Source organism: Chionomys nivalis, chromosome 21 (genome assembly GCF_950005125.1).
Source record: "Chionomys nivalis chromosome 21, mChiNiv1.1, whole genome shotgun sequence".
In the NCBI taxonomy this organism is placed as follows: domain Eukaryota; kingdom Metazoa; phylum Chordata; class Mammalia; order Rodentia; family Cricetidae; genus Chionomys; species Chionomys nivalis.
The window spans coordinates 49,168,770-49,186,026 of NC_080106.1; the positions used below are offsets into that span (position 1 = coordinate 49,168,770).

Consider the following 17,257-nt stretch of genomic DNA (forward strand, 5'->3'; position numbering starts at 1 on the left):
GATTTAGGCGCCTGGGCAGACATCTGCTCTGCTTGTCTAGGGGTCAAGGGCTTCCCTGTAACTTTGGTATTTAGTTCAGGTCAGGGTTGGTTAGGTTTGTTAAGTTTGGGAAGCATCGGCATGGCTCTAAGTAGTGTTGGTTTGTCTAGGCAGCCAGGTCAGAGCCGATGCTAACATTTTATGTTAGATCCTGCTTCTTTGGGCCTGTCTCAGCTTCTCAGGTAGCTCAGGCTCGCGGTACCTCCTCCCATTTTCCTGACAGTTACAAACATTGCCAGAGGTTTCTCACACTGGCCCATCAGCGTTCAGACAGTCACAGCTAGGCTTGTAGGGCACATTTGCATCTTGAGGTTGAATCATGTATTGCTGCTCAGATGCCTTGCTACTAAGAACTAAGGGGGCAGTGAGCAGTAGGGAGCTGGGTAGACATCAACAGGCCATTCTTACTGTATCTTTTCTCTAGGCAGATGTGTGTGTGTGTGTGTGTCTTTTTTTCTTTCTCAGTTCACAAAAAGGCAACTTTGAATATTTTCTTTGATAGAGAGAAACATTTAAGAGCATGTGCTAAAAGACCATTAAAAATACCAAAAAAGTAGAAAAATAGAATAGAATTCTTAGAAATCAATAATTAACAACGTAACATTTGAAAGTAGGTAAAACATGTTTTCAAGGAAAATACACATGTGCCTTGTGCATATAAGCAAAAAAAACATGATTAGTTACCAGGGAAATGCAAGTGGAAACCGCAGTGAGGTAGCACTTGATAGCCACTGGCACAGCTGTATTAACGTGGCAATAGCAAGTGCTGTCGGGGGTGAGTGATGGGAGCCTCATACTCCAAGATGGGAATTTAAATGGTGGAGCTTTGGGAACCAGCTGGGCAACTCCTCCAGAGGTAGAGCATCACGTTGCCATCTGACTCAGAAGTTTTACATTTGTATTTGTATATGTGCAGTTACAGCTGTATATACATATATCTGAATATAGTAAAACATATGTCCACACAGATCATTTGAATGATTATTCATGGAAGCATTATTAATAGGATCACCAAAGTAGGAATTGCTTGAACGTTTATATAAACATGGTGCATTCTTAACATGAACAATGGTGTCTGATTAAAAGTAAATATACATTGAGTACATGCTGGAATATTTGGAACAAACCTTGAAAGCGTTTTGAGTAAAAGAAGCCAGCCATAAAATAGCATATATCATGTAATTCCATGTGGGTACATGTCTGGAGCATGTAAGTGTGTTTGGATACAGAGCAGAGGAGGAGCTGCCTGTTTCCAGGGGTTGCACAGAAATGGGAGTGACGGGTGCTAGAGGCAGACCTTCTCCTCATGCATGATCAGCATGTCCTAACATTGACTTTGGTGATGTTTACACAAGTCTGAAGACATTCACTTATAGCAATTCAGGTTTACAGTGTGAATTATGTCACAGAAAAGCTTCAAAGCACAAACAAACAAGGAACACAGCTGCCAGTTAAAAAAGACGCCCATTGCCATAAAGGTTTTAAAATGACTCTAAACATGATCTTCCTCATGCCAGCCACATTTCAGATACCAAGGGCTGTGAAATGGTGGGGCCACTCATTTTTGGTTGTAGAAATAGACTTTAACATAGTTGTTTGGTTCAGTAAGATGTCAGGAGATGTAACTTTGTTCTGGAAGGGCACTTACCCTACCACCCTGCAGCAGCATGTTGACTCTGTATCTGCATGCTTGCCATGTGCTGTGTCGTGCTGGGCCATCCCCATCCCTCACATCAGCCTCAGCAATGATGACCCCTCTGACGGTTCCCTGGCACGTCACACCCACACATCCAGCTTCTGTTTCCAGACGATTCTTGTTTTGCTTTGGATTTGGTGTTTGGTGCGATCGGTGTGGTGTTCTCCTGAGACTCTGAAGCAGTAGGTGGCAGGGAAGGCTTGCTCGCCAGTGGCTTGAGTCTGCGTGGTGCAGCTGTGTTCTTCAGATCCAGAGTGTTGGAGCATGCTACTTCCAGAAGTCCGTGCAGTTGACTTGGGCACTAGTGAGAGTGCTCGTGTTGTATGTCCAGTAGAGTGGAAACTGTTAGCATCCTCTTTCCCAGGCTCATGGACAAGTGTTAGCTGATTCTGAGGAAGAAACAGTGGGGCAGGAGTAAAAAAATACAGTGACGGAAGCCCTGGACTTTTAGCAAATTGCAGGGTAGGAGGGAATGGAGACACTTTAATGGTTTAGGCTCGCTGGCTAGTCTTACCAGAGAAAAATGAATGCTCTGACCTTTGGTCAAGGTGGAACAAGTCCACATCTGCGGGCTCCAACATATTTCCCCTTTTAAAATTTATTTATCAAAACCTGCGCTTCTGCTGCGGGACAGATGACTGTTCCTGTCTTAGTTTGTCTTCTTCCATCTTCCAGACTTACCCGTCGTTGGTAGATACGTTCTTTCATGCATGCCCTATCTTAGGTTGCCCAGAGGGAAGAAGATCTTTTCCGTCATTGACTACCAGCCTTTGGTTACAAAGGGTTAGGGAAGAACGCATAGCTAGGTGCCATGCACCTCTGAGCCAACTTTCCATTGAGAGAGTTCACAAATACCTAGATAATCATAGGCAAGTAGAAAATGCTTTGTGATACGCGTGCCCTTACTGTCAGTGTCTTCTAACAAAGGAGTAAGGATGACCAGGATGGCATGGCCTATTTAAATTGGCCTAGGATGCCTTTAACAGTTTTTATCTGCATCATAATCTGTCTAATTTGTCTTATATTAAACATACCAAACTAAGGACTCATTGACATTATGTCAAATTTTTCTCAGATAAACTCTAACTTTTTTCTAACCAGTAACATATTTATAGTGACCAAAGCAGTCACCAACATTAACAGGCTAAAACCATGACTCTAGTATGAAAATTAACAATAAACACACAATTTGTTGAGCACAATTCTCATAACTTTGTTCTAATCAAAGAAACAAAAGAAGTTTCTATGATGATAATGTGAGCTATGAGTCTTTTTCATCTCCCATTTTCTAATTGCATTGTTGCTACCAATTTCCAAATATAATGTTTGAACTGTTCCAGCCCTTGAGTAGTGGCAAAAACTTTTATACCACTTCTCTTCATATTCCGAAGAGGGGTTTTAGTTGTATGTGGCCTCCATAATAGTGTTCTGTTGCTTTAACAAGTCTCTTTTCCCCCAGAGGAGAACTTTGAGGTCCCCATTCTCCGGTCCTCTGTTTCGACAGCAGACCGAACACCATCCTGGCAAAGTTAACTTCTGTGTCCCACGATATTGTAGATACATGGCCAGATATTCAGTCAGCATCCTTGGGCCGGCTCCAGAGTAGATAGGACTCAGGTGCAGTAGGTCTATCAGGAAGGCAGGAATCATCAACCATCACCGTAATCTTCTTCCCCTCTGAGACTTCAGCATGACGACACTAGAGGGCCAGGAACACAGGCCCAGCAGTCTCCCATCACCGTGATCTCCTTCCCTTCCTAGACTGCAGCAGAGGGTCAGGAACACAGGCTCACAGTCTCACTGCAGTTCTCCTGGGAAGGGAGCCTCAGCATCCAGGATGTCATTGGGACTGGTCCTCCTTTGTGCCACACACCAGACCATACGTTCAGGGAACAACTGAGCTTCATTCCTCTCCTGTGAAAAAACACAAACATGCCTTCAACCCCATATTAAAACATGATTGGATCCTTTCCATAATCCAGTACAAGGGTTTTTCCCTTTTGCTTTGGTGAAGGTCACTCTGGTGCCACCATGCCAAATTCTGTCAGTGGCACGTTGTTTATGGTCATCCACATTCAAGAAATTAAGAATTAAAAGGGCACGATTTAAGGTATTATGTGGAGACTGAGGGTATAACTCCCCCTTTTTATCTTTTGAAGTTGTGTTTTCAGGGAGCCATGGGCACGCTTCACAATTCCTTGTCCTTGAGGATTATAAGGAGTTCATGCTTTATGTTCAGTACTCCGCTGGGAACAAAATTGCTGAAATGTTTTACTAATATATCCAGAGCCATTATCCATCTTTATAATTTTAGGAATTCCCATATATGAGAAACACTTTAAGCAGTGAGTTATCATGTGTTTGGTGGCTTCTCCAGTTTGTGCAGTGACCATCAAAAAACCTGAATATGTATCAATTGTCACATGCACATTTCTTAATTTTCTAAATTTTGCAATCTCGTTAACATTCCTTTGCCATAAATGATTAGGAGGCAGGCCTCGAGGATTTACTCCTAGATGACAGACAGGTAAATATTGTGGGCATATGTCACATCGGTTAATAATCTGATGAGCAATTTCTCTTGTCAAAACAAACTATTTTCTTAAACTTTTACTATTTTGATGTTGTGATCGCTGTTCAAGCTCAACTTGAGATAAAGTGATTAGTTGAGTAAATTTATTAACTAAAACATTACCTTCAGCCAATGGACCAGGAAGATTTGAATGTGCTCTAATATGACCCATGAAGCTCGGCAGTTTTCTTAGATGAATGGCATCTTGAATTTGCTGGAACAATACTCTAACTTTACTATTATTGGATCCAATGCAGAGGACAGTTTCTACGACCTACAGAGCTCTAAAGGTGTAATGACTACCGGTATATAAATTAAATGCACTGTTTGCAGGAAGCCGGAGCACCACAACAATAGCTCGCTGCTTAACTGTTCTCACCATGTGTCCTTTACAATCAGCAACACGCTGCTCTTCCATTGGAAGAACCATCTAAAAATTAACAAAGCATTCTTTAAGGGATCTTGCATTACAATTTTAGGAAAAATAAAGAAATGAATGCAGTTGCACAAATTGTGGCAATCAATCAGCTGGAAGATGATTATCAATTTGGCCTAGAAATTGAGCAAATGCAATTGTCCAAGAATAATTATTATGAAATTATAATTGAAATGAGTGTACTGCTGATTCTTTATTGCATAGTCCACCTGAGCTAGTACCTGTAAGATGTCAGGGGAATTGGGATCACTATTCCCCTTAAGAATCTCACTAGGGGGCTTCACATCTCCCCTAGGGAATTTTAAATAGGGTCTCAGTCATTTAATATCTCCCAATAATTTCTGAAAATCATTCATAGTTTGTAAGCTCTCTTTGCAATCCAAACTGCAACACTCTCGTTACTTGCCATGTGATTCCTCCCCTGCCTTCCTAAGGGTCACCCAGGAGTTGCTTTGCTTTGTTCATTAAACCTGGATTTATTAATTCGATTTGATTTGGCTTATTGGCACCCGCAGCAGAGGAACCTAGCAGCCAGGGATCCAGTCCTTAACAGCCTGCGTTCTCCTTTTTTTAACCAGGGTTTTCCCGTGTAGCCCTGAAACTCGCTTTGCAGACCAGGCTGGCCTCGAACTCAGAGATTCACCTGCCTGTGCCTCCCGAGTGCTGGGATTAAAGGCGTGTGCCACCAGGCCCAGCCCTGGGAATAGTGCTCGTAGTATTTAGTTCCCAACTCAGGCCAAGAATAGTAATCCTTCACAGACATGTCCAGAGACTCTTCTCTTTGGTGTCTGTAGACCTTGTCAAATTGTCAGTCGATATCACCATCACACAGTAAGACCTAGCTTTCTTTGACTGCTTCTCACACCAGGGCCTGCAGGAGAGCCGATGCGCACTTGTGTCAAACTGTTCTTAAGGACTTGAGAAGGGCTCGGCTGCTGTGCAGGCTGCACGCTCGTACTGCTGTGGCTCCTTGTTGAGTGTGTGATGGGTATAGGTGGAGATACTTAAGTGTAGGCACGTGGTCAAATTGTGCGTGCATGTGTGTGTGTGTGTGTATGTGTGTGCATGCATGCATGTGCGTGCGCATACGTGTGTGCACATGTGTGTGTGTGCGCGCGTGTGTGTCCTCACAGTTCCAACCTTGTTTTCAGTCACAGTGACTCAAAGTAGAGAATGAATATTGTCTTGACAGCATGTTCTCTTTTAGCTGATTCATTTTCTCTTTTATGAAATTGGTTCTGTTGCCTCAGTATTTACCAAGAATCAGGTGCAGTGTGTGGTCATTGGAGAGAATTGTTCAGTAAGAGAGCAGTTGTGTCCTCAGGTCAGCCAGTAAACGAACTCTGACCCACGATTGACCTTTGCTTCAGTCCTGACCCTTGACTCAGTGCTGTCACCACAGCTTCTGCAGAGTAGGCAGTGCTGTTTCCTTGGGCAATGTCTAGGGTATGAACCTTGCTTTAATATTTTAATTTACTTAAATATCTTTATACTTGCCTTATTGTCCTATACAACCACTAAACTTCATTTTTTTTCATTATTTATGCTTTATTTCTAGAACTCACAGATTTTTGTAGTTTACAGAGTTGCTGCTGTGGGCTGAGAATTTGTTTTGTTTTGTTTGTTTTGTTTTTTGAAACAGGGATTTTCTGTAGTTTCGGAGCCTGTCCTGGAACTAGCTCATGTAGACCAGGCTGGCCTCGAACTCACAGAGATCTGCCTGCCTCTTCCTCCCAAGTGCTGGGATTAAAAGTATGCACCACCACTGCCTGGCTCTGGGCTGAGAATTTACTGTTGGCTTTTGCCAGTGACTCCTCTCTCTTTGGAAGATCCCTGGAGCAGCAGGTTTCTCACTCGTGATCCTGTTGACCCTAGTGTGCCAGAACTCTTCTGGAGTTTTCTGATGCCCGATCTTTTCCTTTGTGTGCCTCCATTCTGTACTGCCCTCTAGTGTGTCTGGTGATGATTTTAATTGCTGCTGTAGTTCAGCCTTTTCCAGGTTTGATCTTGAAACTGCAAACCACGTGATGCTCTCCTGTGGACTTCTGTCAAAAGTAATCATGAACTTGCTATACCTTTTTGTGGCTTGATCGTTTGTTTCTCTTAATACCGAGGAAGCCACCGTGTGGCTGTACCCTCAGCCACTGAAGCATGTCTTGATGACTTCCCACATGGAACAGATGTGAATAAATCTTGTGCAGGTTTCTATGGGACATAAATCTTGATAACTCTGTATAAAGAATATACTAAGAATTGTCTGGCTGGGTCCTAATGGCAAGAGATTGTTCGTATCTGTAGGAAGCCACCAAGCTGGCTTAGGTTGTTGCACCAGTTTCTGTCATTGTTAGTGCTGGGTAAGCGTTCCTTTGTCCCACATCCTCACCGCTAGGTGGTGTTCGTAGTGCTTTCGACTCTGGCCGTTCTCCTAGGTGTGTTATGATTATGTATTAATTTGTATATCCTTGATAAAAATTAGGGTTGGGAACATCATATGCAATATGTATAATAAAGTATGAACCTTAAAAAGGAAGAAGATTCGACTTACGTTCTGACTTGGATGACCCTTGTGTAAGTGAAAAAAAAAACTGGACAGAAACCATGAATAGGATGTGATTTCTTTTCCTGCAGCACTCAGATTAACCCGATTTATAGAGACAGACGTGTATGTATGCAGTGGACGTTCCCCTGGGGTGCGGAGCAGTAGGTAGGAAATCAGTGGTGGCATACAGAGACTTAGTTTTGCAAGATCAAAAGATTTTGTGCCCTGGCACAGCAGGGTTGCATCTACCTGTAATCCCAGCACTCAGGTGGCAGGGATAGCAATATATTGAATTCAAGACCGGTTTGAACTACATAGAAAGGACACCCCACCCTGTATTCTGGAGGGGAGCCATACCAGTGGTTGTACAATAATGTATTCATGTATAAAAATTGTCTACATAACAGATTTTACATTAAATGTTTTTTATTGTAGTTGAAATTAATGAAAACATTTAAACCCCGTGACAAGTGTCTGGAAACAGAAGGGGGGTTGTGTGTTGACGTCGGGTGCCCTGATGTTTTCCTGTTGTCTTCCAGGCCTGGCGTCCCCTTGACCATGCAGGCGTTTTCAGAGGAAGAAAGGAAGCAGTGGCTGGAGGCCCTGGGTGGAAAAGAAGCTGTAAGAACATCAGAGCTTTATTTCAAATCCCGGACAGCCAACTTGGCTTGTCTCTAAGCTGTTTTTGTTTTATAGCATTTGAGAACAGCTCTTTGCTGGAACTGGTGTTTAAACTCATCTGGAAACCATGCAGCTCTCTAGTAGATTATCTTGGGGCAGCTGCAGTACACCCATGGCTGGGACATTGTTCGAAATCAGTTCTGACCTTCATTAACTTTACCGTTCTGATTGACTTTGCTCTGAAGCCAGCAAAACTTTCAGTGGTTTTTTTTTCTTTGTTTTTTTTTTTGTTTTGTTTTTTGAGACAGGGTTTCTCTGTAGTTTTGATGCCTGTCCCGGAACTATCTCTTGTAGACCAGGCTGGCCTCGAACTCACAGAGATCCGCCTGCCTCTGCCTCCCGAGTGCTGGGATTAAAGGCGTGTGTCACCACCGCCCAGCTAAAACTTTCAGTTTCTATTTTACCAGTTTTACCAGATGTTTTTTGGGGCAGTGGCAAGTACATTAAATGCTTGCCGTGTATTTTAGACGGGATGGTAAGTACATGGCAGCATTAGCGACCACTGCCTACATGGGCCTGATACTTAATATAATGGTTTTGCTTTGCAGCATCGAGTAACCTTAGAGACTGGGCCTCTGTATGGCTATGGTTTCAAGGAATAGACTAAAGGTTGCGACATGGGTCCCAAGGAACCTGACCTCTATTGGCACTTGGTTCCATCACTGCTTTATTTTCTGTGTGCTGCTGGCATTTGGGGCTCAGAATCGACAGGTCATGTGTTGGGGCTTTAGCGGAGACAACGTTAGGAAAAAAACACAGATTGACATTTGACACACCATGTAAAATGTTAGGATTCAAAGTAAGCAGGAAGCATCAGACAATTTTGAAGATTAGGGTAGGGGGTGATTTGAAGGTGGAAGAGGCTTCAGAACAGAGCCTCCTTAGGGACTAACGCGGTGCTGCTTAGGCTACCTGTGAGCCCAGCTGCAAACGTGCCGTCGGAAGTACAGGAAATGAGAGGCCGCTTGGTAGTGTGTCTGAGAGTGACAGCCTAGCTGCTGTGTTCTAAAGAGCCTGTATCACCCTGTCAGAATTACCCAGAGTTAACATATCTCAGCCCGAATCAGGCTCCATCTTTTTGTTTCTGACTTTTTTATTTTTGTACCAAGTCTGGAATTCAGTGTCTCACCGTGCTGAGCAAGTGTTCTTTCGTTGGACTGTCCACACCTCTCATTCTGTTCATACTTAATTTTTTCTTAGAGTTTTAGCTGGAGTTTTGATGGAGGCCCAGGGAGGTGGGTCAGGGGTTGAGAGTGCTCACTGCTCTGCAGCAGAGGACCAGCAGAGGTCCCAGCACTCAGGCTGAGCTGCTAGTAACCACTGCAACTCCAGCTGCAGAGGGTCAAATGCGTCTGGCTTCCACAGACACCGAGACTCTCACACATGCACATACCTACACACAGATACATAATTAATATTTTCTTTATAAAAAAGAGTTTTGAAGCTAGGCATGGTGTTACATTCCTTTAATCCCAAAACTTGGGAGGCAGAGACAGGCAGATCTCTGAGTTACAGCCAGACTGACTTATATAAAGAGTTTTGGGACAGCTGGGGCTACAGAGAAAGATCGTCTTTCCAAAATTAAAAGAGTTTTGGTAGTATTGGGATGTAGTTATGTCCTTCCTTTATTCTTTGTGGTAAAGACACTTCGGTAGCTATGATGATCTTCCCAGAAGTACTTTAGACATTGAGCTTCCGTAGCACAAATATCCATGGTTGAGTCTTTGAGAAAAGTGGGCTTCCAGTTTGGTTTAGTCGGGAGCCCATGATCAGGTTGGTTTCCCCTACCAGACCACAGCAGGACTGTGGGAAGACTGTTCGGTGATACATTGTATGGGGGCTGTAACGTGTAGCATACATTTATGGATGTTGTATGCCTTGCAAGTAGTTAGTGCTAGGACTCTGAGAAGCCGGATGACTGCCACGCTAGCGCAGATTTATTTGCTTAAACATGGGCATGGATTATCTCCTACCTTTGTGAAATTCAGGAGCAGTCAGGAAACAGTGAGTTAGATATCATTGGTTGGAATGCATCAGTGGTCAGCCTGTCTGTAAGGTGGAGAGTTTCCCGCTTACACAGACTTGTAACAAGTTCCTTAAGGACTACAGACTCTGTAATCTTTTTTGCCAGTATGGCATCCTTCTTTAGAGAGAAGCAAACTGAGAAAAGTCCTGCATGCACTACTTCTGCATACGAGTGCACATAGTACATCATTAGCCACGGACAGCACAGCGCCCCTGCAGTCTCGTGCAGACTCCACACAGGGCTTCCCCACCCTGACTAGTTCTGACTTAAGCTGGATGTCCTAACTTACTTCAACTCTGGCACTGCTGTCTGGAGTGTTGGTGGTAGATCTTACAAGTTGGGCATTTGCATCTAGGTCACGTCTGTTTCAGTTCTGCCAGTGACAAGTCCTGGTCTTTGCAGCACAGTGTGGTATAACATGGGTGTGGCAATTGGTGAACACAACCCCAGACCGGGCATGCTGAAGCTGTGCGTAGGGCTGGGTGCGCAGTGAGGGTGGGTGGTGAAGAATGCCATGCCCCTGCAGGAGGGTCACCACCCCAGCGTGGGATGTACTCTCAGCGGGGGTGGGGCATCAAAGCTTGTTGCTCTACAGAGTCAGGGGATGAGGCCCAATGTGAAGTTTTTTCTCCCGAGGAATGTCTAGTTCATCCTTATGCTACACAGGTTTCGTTTCCCAAGCTGCTTATTTAGCACAAATTTAGAGCTGTCCCAAAGGGCTCCTGAATAGCAAAACATTTCTATCAGGAAGTTCCAGGCATGTGGGAACTCTGTTCTGTAAAGCAGGAGTCGAGACCAAATGTGTATTTCATGTGCTATATTATCTAATATTAAGTTGGTAAAATTGAAAATTTGCATGTTCTTCCTTGACTTGATTTGCTGAAAGTGTTCTCCCTTTCTTTCCTTTACTAGCTCATCCATACTTGTAATAAAGCCATCATTCCAAGACCAGAAGGAGGTAAGTGTTCATTTCTCCTGATGTCACCAACCCCAAGCTGTTACTGGGGCTCAGTCTGCACCTTTTTAAAGCTCACGGGCAGCCCTCATCGCCCACCCGAGCTTTACTGTGAGCTCCCCTCCCGTCTTCTTGTAGTTTAGACCTACAGTTGTGAATGGCGCTGAGAAAGCTTCTGGTGGAAGCTTCAGGAGCCTGTGGAAAAGGCTGCTCCTTGGCCCTCTGCTTCCAGGCCTCCTCATCCTGCCGCTTGTCACTTTCGGTAGAAATGATGGAGTCCCGGAACATGGTGATGTTTGGTTGAGAGGCGCTGGGTCCTGCAAAGGTCCTAATGCTGTAGCACACGGCAGCCATGTTCAGTGAGCAAGAGAAAGGGAGAAAAATGTTAAGGTGAATGTAAGAATTACTTCAGATATTTGAAACAGTAATCCTTGGCCACAGTGAGTAATACATAATAAGAGTGGCCCCATGTGGATGGTGAACCCCTAGTTACTGGGCAGATTTCCTTGTGTGAGCACTTATTATATACAGCAGTGTTTCTGTGCAGGCTGTGGTTCTGTGCAGCCCGTGGTTCTGTGCAGCCCGTGGTTCTGTGCAGCCTGTGGTTCTGTGGAGCCCGTGGTTCTGTGCAGACAGTGGTTCTGTGCAGCCTGTGGTTCTGTGGAGCCCGTGGTTCTGTTGAGCCCCTGGTTCTGTGGAGGCCGTGGTTCTGTGCAGCCCGTGGTTCTGTGGAGCCCATGGTACTGTGGACTGTGGTTCTGTGGAGCCCGTAGTTCTGTGGAGGCTGTGGTTCTGTGGAGGCCGTGGTTCTGTGGAGCCCGTGGTTCTGTGCAGCCCATGGTTCTGTACAGCCCGTGGTACTGTGGACTGTGGTTCTTTGTAGCCCGTAGTTCTGTGTAGCCCGTAGTTCTGTGGAGGCTATGGTTCTGTGGCCTGTGGTTCTGTGCTGGATGGTGTTTCTGGCAGTCTTGTGATTCTGGCAGGCAGTCAGGACTGAGAACTCTTCTTTCATAAACCCATGGCTTTAATTTTCTTACTTTGGTTTATTTTGACAACCCAGGTGTTCCTGTCAGCCCTTGAAAGCTTCTAGTCTTGCAGCCTCTGAGTGTTTGCTATATACGGCATATACTCTTAAACTGTGGAAAATAGCAGTGGCAAGGACGTGCTGAGCTGTTCATGTACTGCATAGCAATGATCCACGCCAGGGAAAACAAAGTGTTCCCCACCTCTGTACTCAGGGAATACTGATAGGAGACAAAACCGGCACAGTTTGGCACACTCGCCTTGTACTTACTTTTGGTAGATTTGGTGTAATTAAGGCTGCACTTAGCAAAGCCATAGGCTGTGTAATAGAAGCAGTTGTGATCACTTCTGCTGATTCTCGATTCGAAGACTAGAGATCTATAGCCTGGTACTGGATGTTGGCAGGTGCCCCTGCAGGGAGTGTGTTCTTCCTCTTTCCTGTACTGATGTCTCCAGCTCTTCTTTGCTGTGTCCCTCCGTCTGGCCTTTCCCCTTTGTCTCTGTCCTTTCTTGTTTACCCTAAAGAACTGTAAATAAACCTCCTGGATATGGTTTGCAAAGCAGGAAGAGAGAACTTGTGTTTTATAAAGTGTTCAGTAGTGGATTCTTGACACAACTGTTGAATTTTAACCATTAAAATTCACTCGAAAGCTGGGCGGTGGTGCCTCATACCTTTAATTCCAGCACCCAGGAGGCAGAGGCAGGTGGATCTCTGAGTCTGAGACAACCTGGTCTCCAGAGAGAGTTCCAGAACAACCAGGGCTACAGAGAAAGTCTGTCTCGAAAAACAAAAACAAACAAATAAAAAATTTCACTTTAAGCATAGTGTTACAGATTATAAATCCCCAGGAAGCTGTGTTAACGCCACGGTCCCTCAGGCCTGGCCGCAGGGGCTGGAGTGCTGCTATTTTTCATTGATGTTTCGAAGCAAAAGCAAAATCTATAAATATATGCCAGCTTGGTCATAAGCAAACATTTATACTAGAAAAAGAATAAAATTGCGTTTTCAAACTGGCCTGTTGAATCACATGAATCATCTATTTTAAATTCAAATTATGAAAATAATAAAATCATTAAAAAAGCTTTTTTGATGTCCAGTGAAAATTATCAGAACGCTCATTGCCCAGGAAGCATCTAACAAAAACTTTCCCTTGTTAATCAGAAGCTCAGACTCACATTGAAAAGCCTTCGTTCGTTTTTTGAGTTTTCTCAAACTCCTAGGAGTTTGGCAAAATGTGGAGATTATTTCTGTGTAGCTTCCCTTAAAGATTGGTATTATTTTCTTTTACTCTTTAAAATATTCTATATTTATTAACTTAAAATATTTTATATTGCAAGTTGAATTCTTGATTTTTCAGCATGGAGGCTCTCCTACAAACAAATACATTTTCCAGTGATGCCATTTCCATGGGCAGTGCACAGCCTTCAGCAGTTTCCAGACAATGAAGCAAAAGTGCCATTACCTTAAATTTGTTTTCTTTATTTTAAAAGGGAAAGAAACAGTAACTACTTGTCCTGTAACATTTTATGCCGGTTCTTTTTAGGTGCACAGCTGGATAAGATGGGATTCACGATTCTCAGAAAGTGCATCAGTGCTGTTGAGACACGAGGTAACAGTCATGCTCACCTGTAGCTTTAGTCCTGGAAACTGTAGGTATGTAACACCGCAGACCACTGCAGCACTCAGCACATGCTTACATGCTGCAGCATAAACAGTCGTCTTTCTAGATAGCAGGGTCAGTTATTCCTTTGTTATGGCAGTGTGGGTTCCTTCATTTTCCTCCCATGCAAATATGGGAGAATGTCACATATTTCTTCTTTATGTTTAAAGCAAGGCCGTGGTTAAAATGGAGTCACGTTTGCTTGTTAGATCCGCTATCACACAGAATACCACAGGGTAGATGACTGAGGTGGGAATGCACCCTCACAGTGTGGAGGATGGAAGGCCAAGCGCAGGGGGAGACAGGACTAGGTTTGCTGAGGCCTGTGCCCTTGGCTTCCAGATGGCATCTTCCCACCATGACTTTTCTCTGAGTATACATGTCCCCATTGTCTGTGTATTTAGGTTTGCTCTTTTAAAAAAAAATTATTATTATATATAAGGATTTAAGTCATGGTCACAACAGTGTGTGCAGTGTGTGTGTGTGTGTGTGTGTGTCTGTCTGTCTGTCTGTCTGTCTGTGCACATGCCCAAGCCCAGTTTTAATAACCTCACCATCTCCTTCAAGACCTTTCATTTCTTTAAGCGTCACATCCCATGGTTCTGGGTGTTTCTGGGTGTTAGAGCTTTTCAGGGAACACAGTTCATTTCAGCTCATGCAGACCTTTGGAAGAATCAGCAGTTGGAAAGCTAATTCTTACCACATTGGTTCAAGCACCTTAAAGATGGTTTTCCTTCCTCTTGTGGTATCTTATTACATGATCTTTGGGGCTGGGATTAGCTCAGTGGTAAAGGCTGGGGCTCACAAGGCTCTGGGTTGATCTTTAGCTCACATGCAGATACACATATATCTTTATTGAAGTAAAATCTGAAATCTCTTAAAGTGTATTTTTATTCTGTGAGACTTTTATACATGCACACCATATTGATCATGTTCACCCCACAGCCCTGAACTCTCTAGAACCATGCCTCCTCCTTCCAGCTTTATCTCCTCACGTCTTTCAAGTAATCCACCGAGTTCAGTTTTGCTAACCCTATCTTCATGTTGTGGGACTGTGCTGGATAGTTTTATGTCAACTTGACACAAAGTGAAGTCAACTGAGGGGGGGAGCCTCAATCAAGAAAATGCCTCCATGAGTTAGGGCTGTAGCCAAACCTGGTGGGGGAGAGCCCAGCCTATGGCGGGTGGGGCCATCCCTGGACTGCTGGTCCTGGGTTCTGTAAGAACGCAGGCTGAGCAAGCCAAGGGGAATAAGCCAGTAAGCAGCTCCCCTCCATGGCCTCTGCAGCCTTCCTTCAGTGGTTAACCCTGATTTTGAAGCTTCCTCCTCCGCTGGCTTGGGCCAGGGTGCACCATCACAGCCACAGTCACCCTGACTAGGACAGAGGTTACCCACTGAGGTGTGCTGCACCCAACAAGGAACACACTTGAAAGCACTCCAGAAGCCACCTGCTCATAGCTACCCAGTTAGTGGTGGGGTTCGGAAATGAAGTTTTGAATTTCATACAGCCTGTGTAGTTGTGGTACTGCTGTTGCCGTGGCCACAGACTTTGGATTGCCTCCATGATTCTTTCTGCCCTTTTGCAGTCACTTGCCATTCCCACCTTGATCTTTGGTTTCCACGGACCTGATTCTTGTCCCTCTGGTTGTTGTAGGGAAATGCTAAATGCTTGCTGATGGAATCATACATGCAGTTTCTAGTCTTTTCCAGTCTAGCTCTATTTAACATGTGGCTTTGAGGTTCCTTATGCTCTCTAGATCGTGAACTTCTTTTTTTAAATTCAAATCTTGCTTGGAACAAGATCAGACAAATGCCAAATTTATTTGTAGTCATCAGGACACCAAGAAGAGGTAACTTTTTTTTTGAGTGACATTATTTTGAATTGAAAAAAAAAGTCATGTGTCCGAAAGTAAATAATGTAGATAACTAGCATATCCTATCTTGGGCTGCGTGGGGGCTGTTTAGCAGGTTTGCTACCATCTCAGAATTAGTCAAACCACAGTTTGCTCATAAAATTACACTGTGCATGGGAGTCAGATCCATTTATCTACCCAATACCATCATGAGAAATTTATGGCTCATGTCTACCAAGTTGAAGAATTTCATCAAACACTTGTTGCTAAATCTTGCTGCATGGTTACCACATTGAACTTGACTTCATTGCTGAAGGCGTGAGCTGGAAAGTGGCTGTTTTAAGCTCCCCACATGATTATAATGTCTAGTAACAAAGTCTGGGTAGCATTGTCCTAGTGAGAACTGCTTGTTTGGAAAAACAGAGTTCAGTTGTTACCTTCAGTGTTGCTAGTGTCTGCTGCGTGGGGATCTTTTTCTTAACTACTTTTCTTAGTAAAAAAAAATTCATCTAAATCCCAGAAACAACAGAAAAGTTCTGAAGAAACAGCACAGTGTTCTCAGTAACGGATAACCCATCACAGGTCAGCTCTCATGCCAGTCAGAAGCCAGGTGTTACCCAGTGTTTATTGCGCAATCTCAAGGTGTACAGAGCCTTGTCACAGGCCTTTGGATGAGATAGTGAAGGTTGATTCCATGTAACCCTTAATCCAGTAATAGTAGACAGAGCAGAAAGATTTGTAAGCCGTTGAATTATTCTGGGTGATAACATAAAAATGTGGCAGGTTTGCACATTCAGAGAATCTTATGATGATGGGCTAGAAAAGACTGAAGGTTAAATGAAGATTGATTTAGGAATAGGCTTTTAAGATTTAAAGGATGAGTGTTATAGCTTGGCATTCAGAGAACTGTCATCTAAGATGCAGAGACAGGATTCAAAGTTGATTGGAAACACAAGGGAACAGTAAGAAGTTGTACTTAAGGAATTTGCACTTAATGATGGAGGTGCAGGCTCAGTACTAGAGGGTGCTAAGAGCAAGTGTGCCTAAAAAGGGTAGTAGAAAGGAAGTGGCCATATGTGGGGTGTGCAGACCATGCAGAGGGTGCAGTGCTCCCTAAGTAAGCTGACTGCATTGGGACAGTAAATTTGGCAGTGGTGCAGATAGTACAGAGTCACATGAGTGACATCACTGGAGTCCTGTTGGTCACTTGGTGTTTGGCTATTCTCCAAGATTTCTGCAAGGAATTTGTTTGGGAAGTAAAGATAGTCAAAGCCACATAGACATATGTGATAGGTCTGATGATGTATTCTGGGATCCCTGGTGCTTTTTGTGACCATAGATCCCTGGGTTCCACCCAAATCTGTGAAAAACCATTGTTGGTCCTCTAGATAGTGAAGTTGGACATAAGTAGAGAGAGCAGCTGTGTGATTAGAGGGGTTCCTTTCTGTAGCCCCGTGTGGTAGCTTGTCCTTTATCTTTACCTTGCAGCTGTGATGTGGATGGAGTGCTGTTCTGCCCACACTTCTGGATGTGTGTTTTGCATTGTATTTTGCTCCTCTGAAGCATCCTGATTCATGGCTGTCTGGAAATAAATAAAGTAAAACAAATGTATTTTAGCTCTCAGTTTTGGAAGGTTCCAGTCCATGATCGGTTGCTCTGGTTGCTTTGGACCTGTGGTGAGGCGGCACAGTGTGCCAGACCGTGTAGTGAAGTAAAACCACTCAGCATATGACCAGAGAGGAAAGAAAACAAAGGGGGACTAGAGTTCCATAGTC

General features: G+C 44.0%; 1 protein-coding gene across 1 annotated transcript in view; it reads left to right on the forward strand.

The window, feature by feature from the left end:
- The window catches only part of Arhgap10 (Rho GTPase activating protein 10), a 258,973-nt gene that overhangs the window by 123,744 nt on the left and 117,972 nt on the right, over positions 1–17,257 (forward strand). Inside the window, exons 12-14 of the mRNA XM_057753626.1 lie at positions 7,822–7,903; positions 10,902–10,947; positions 13,512–13,577. Coding sequence (XP_057609609.1) covers positions 7,822–7,903; positions 10,902–10,947; positions 13,512–13,577 — 194 coding nt within the window. The remainder of the gene's footprint in view (positions 1–7,821; positions 7,904–10,901; positions 10,948–13,511; positions 13,578–17,257) is intronic.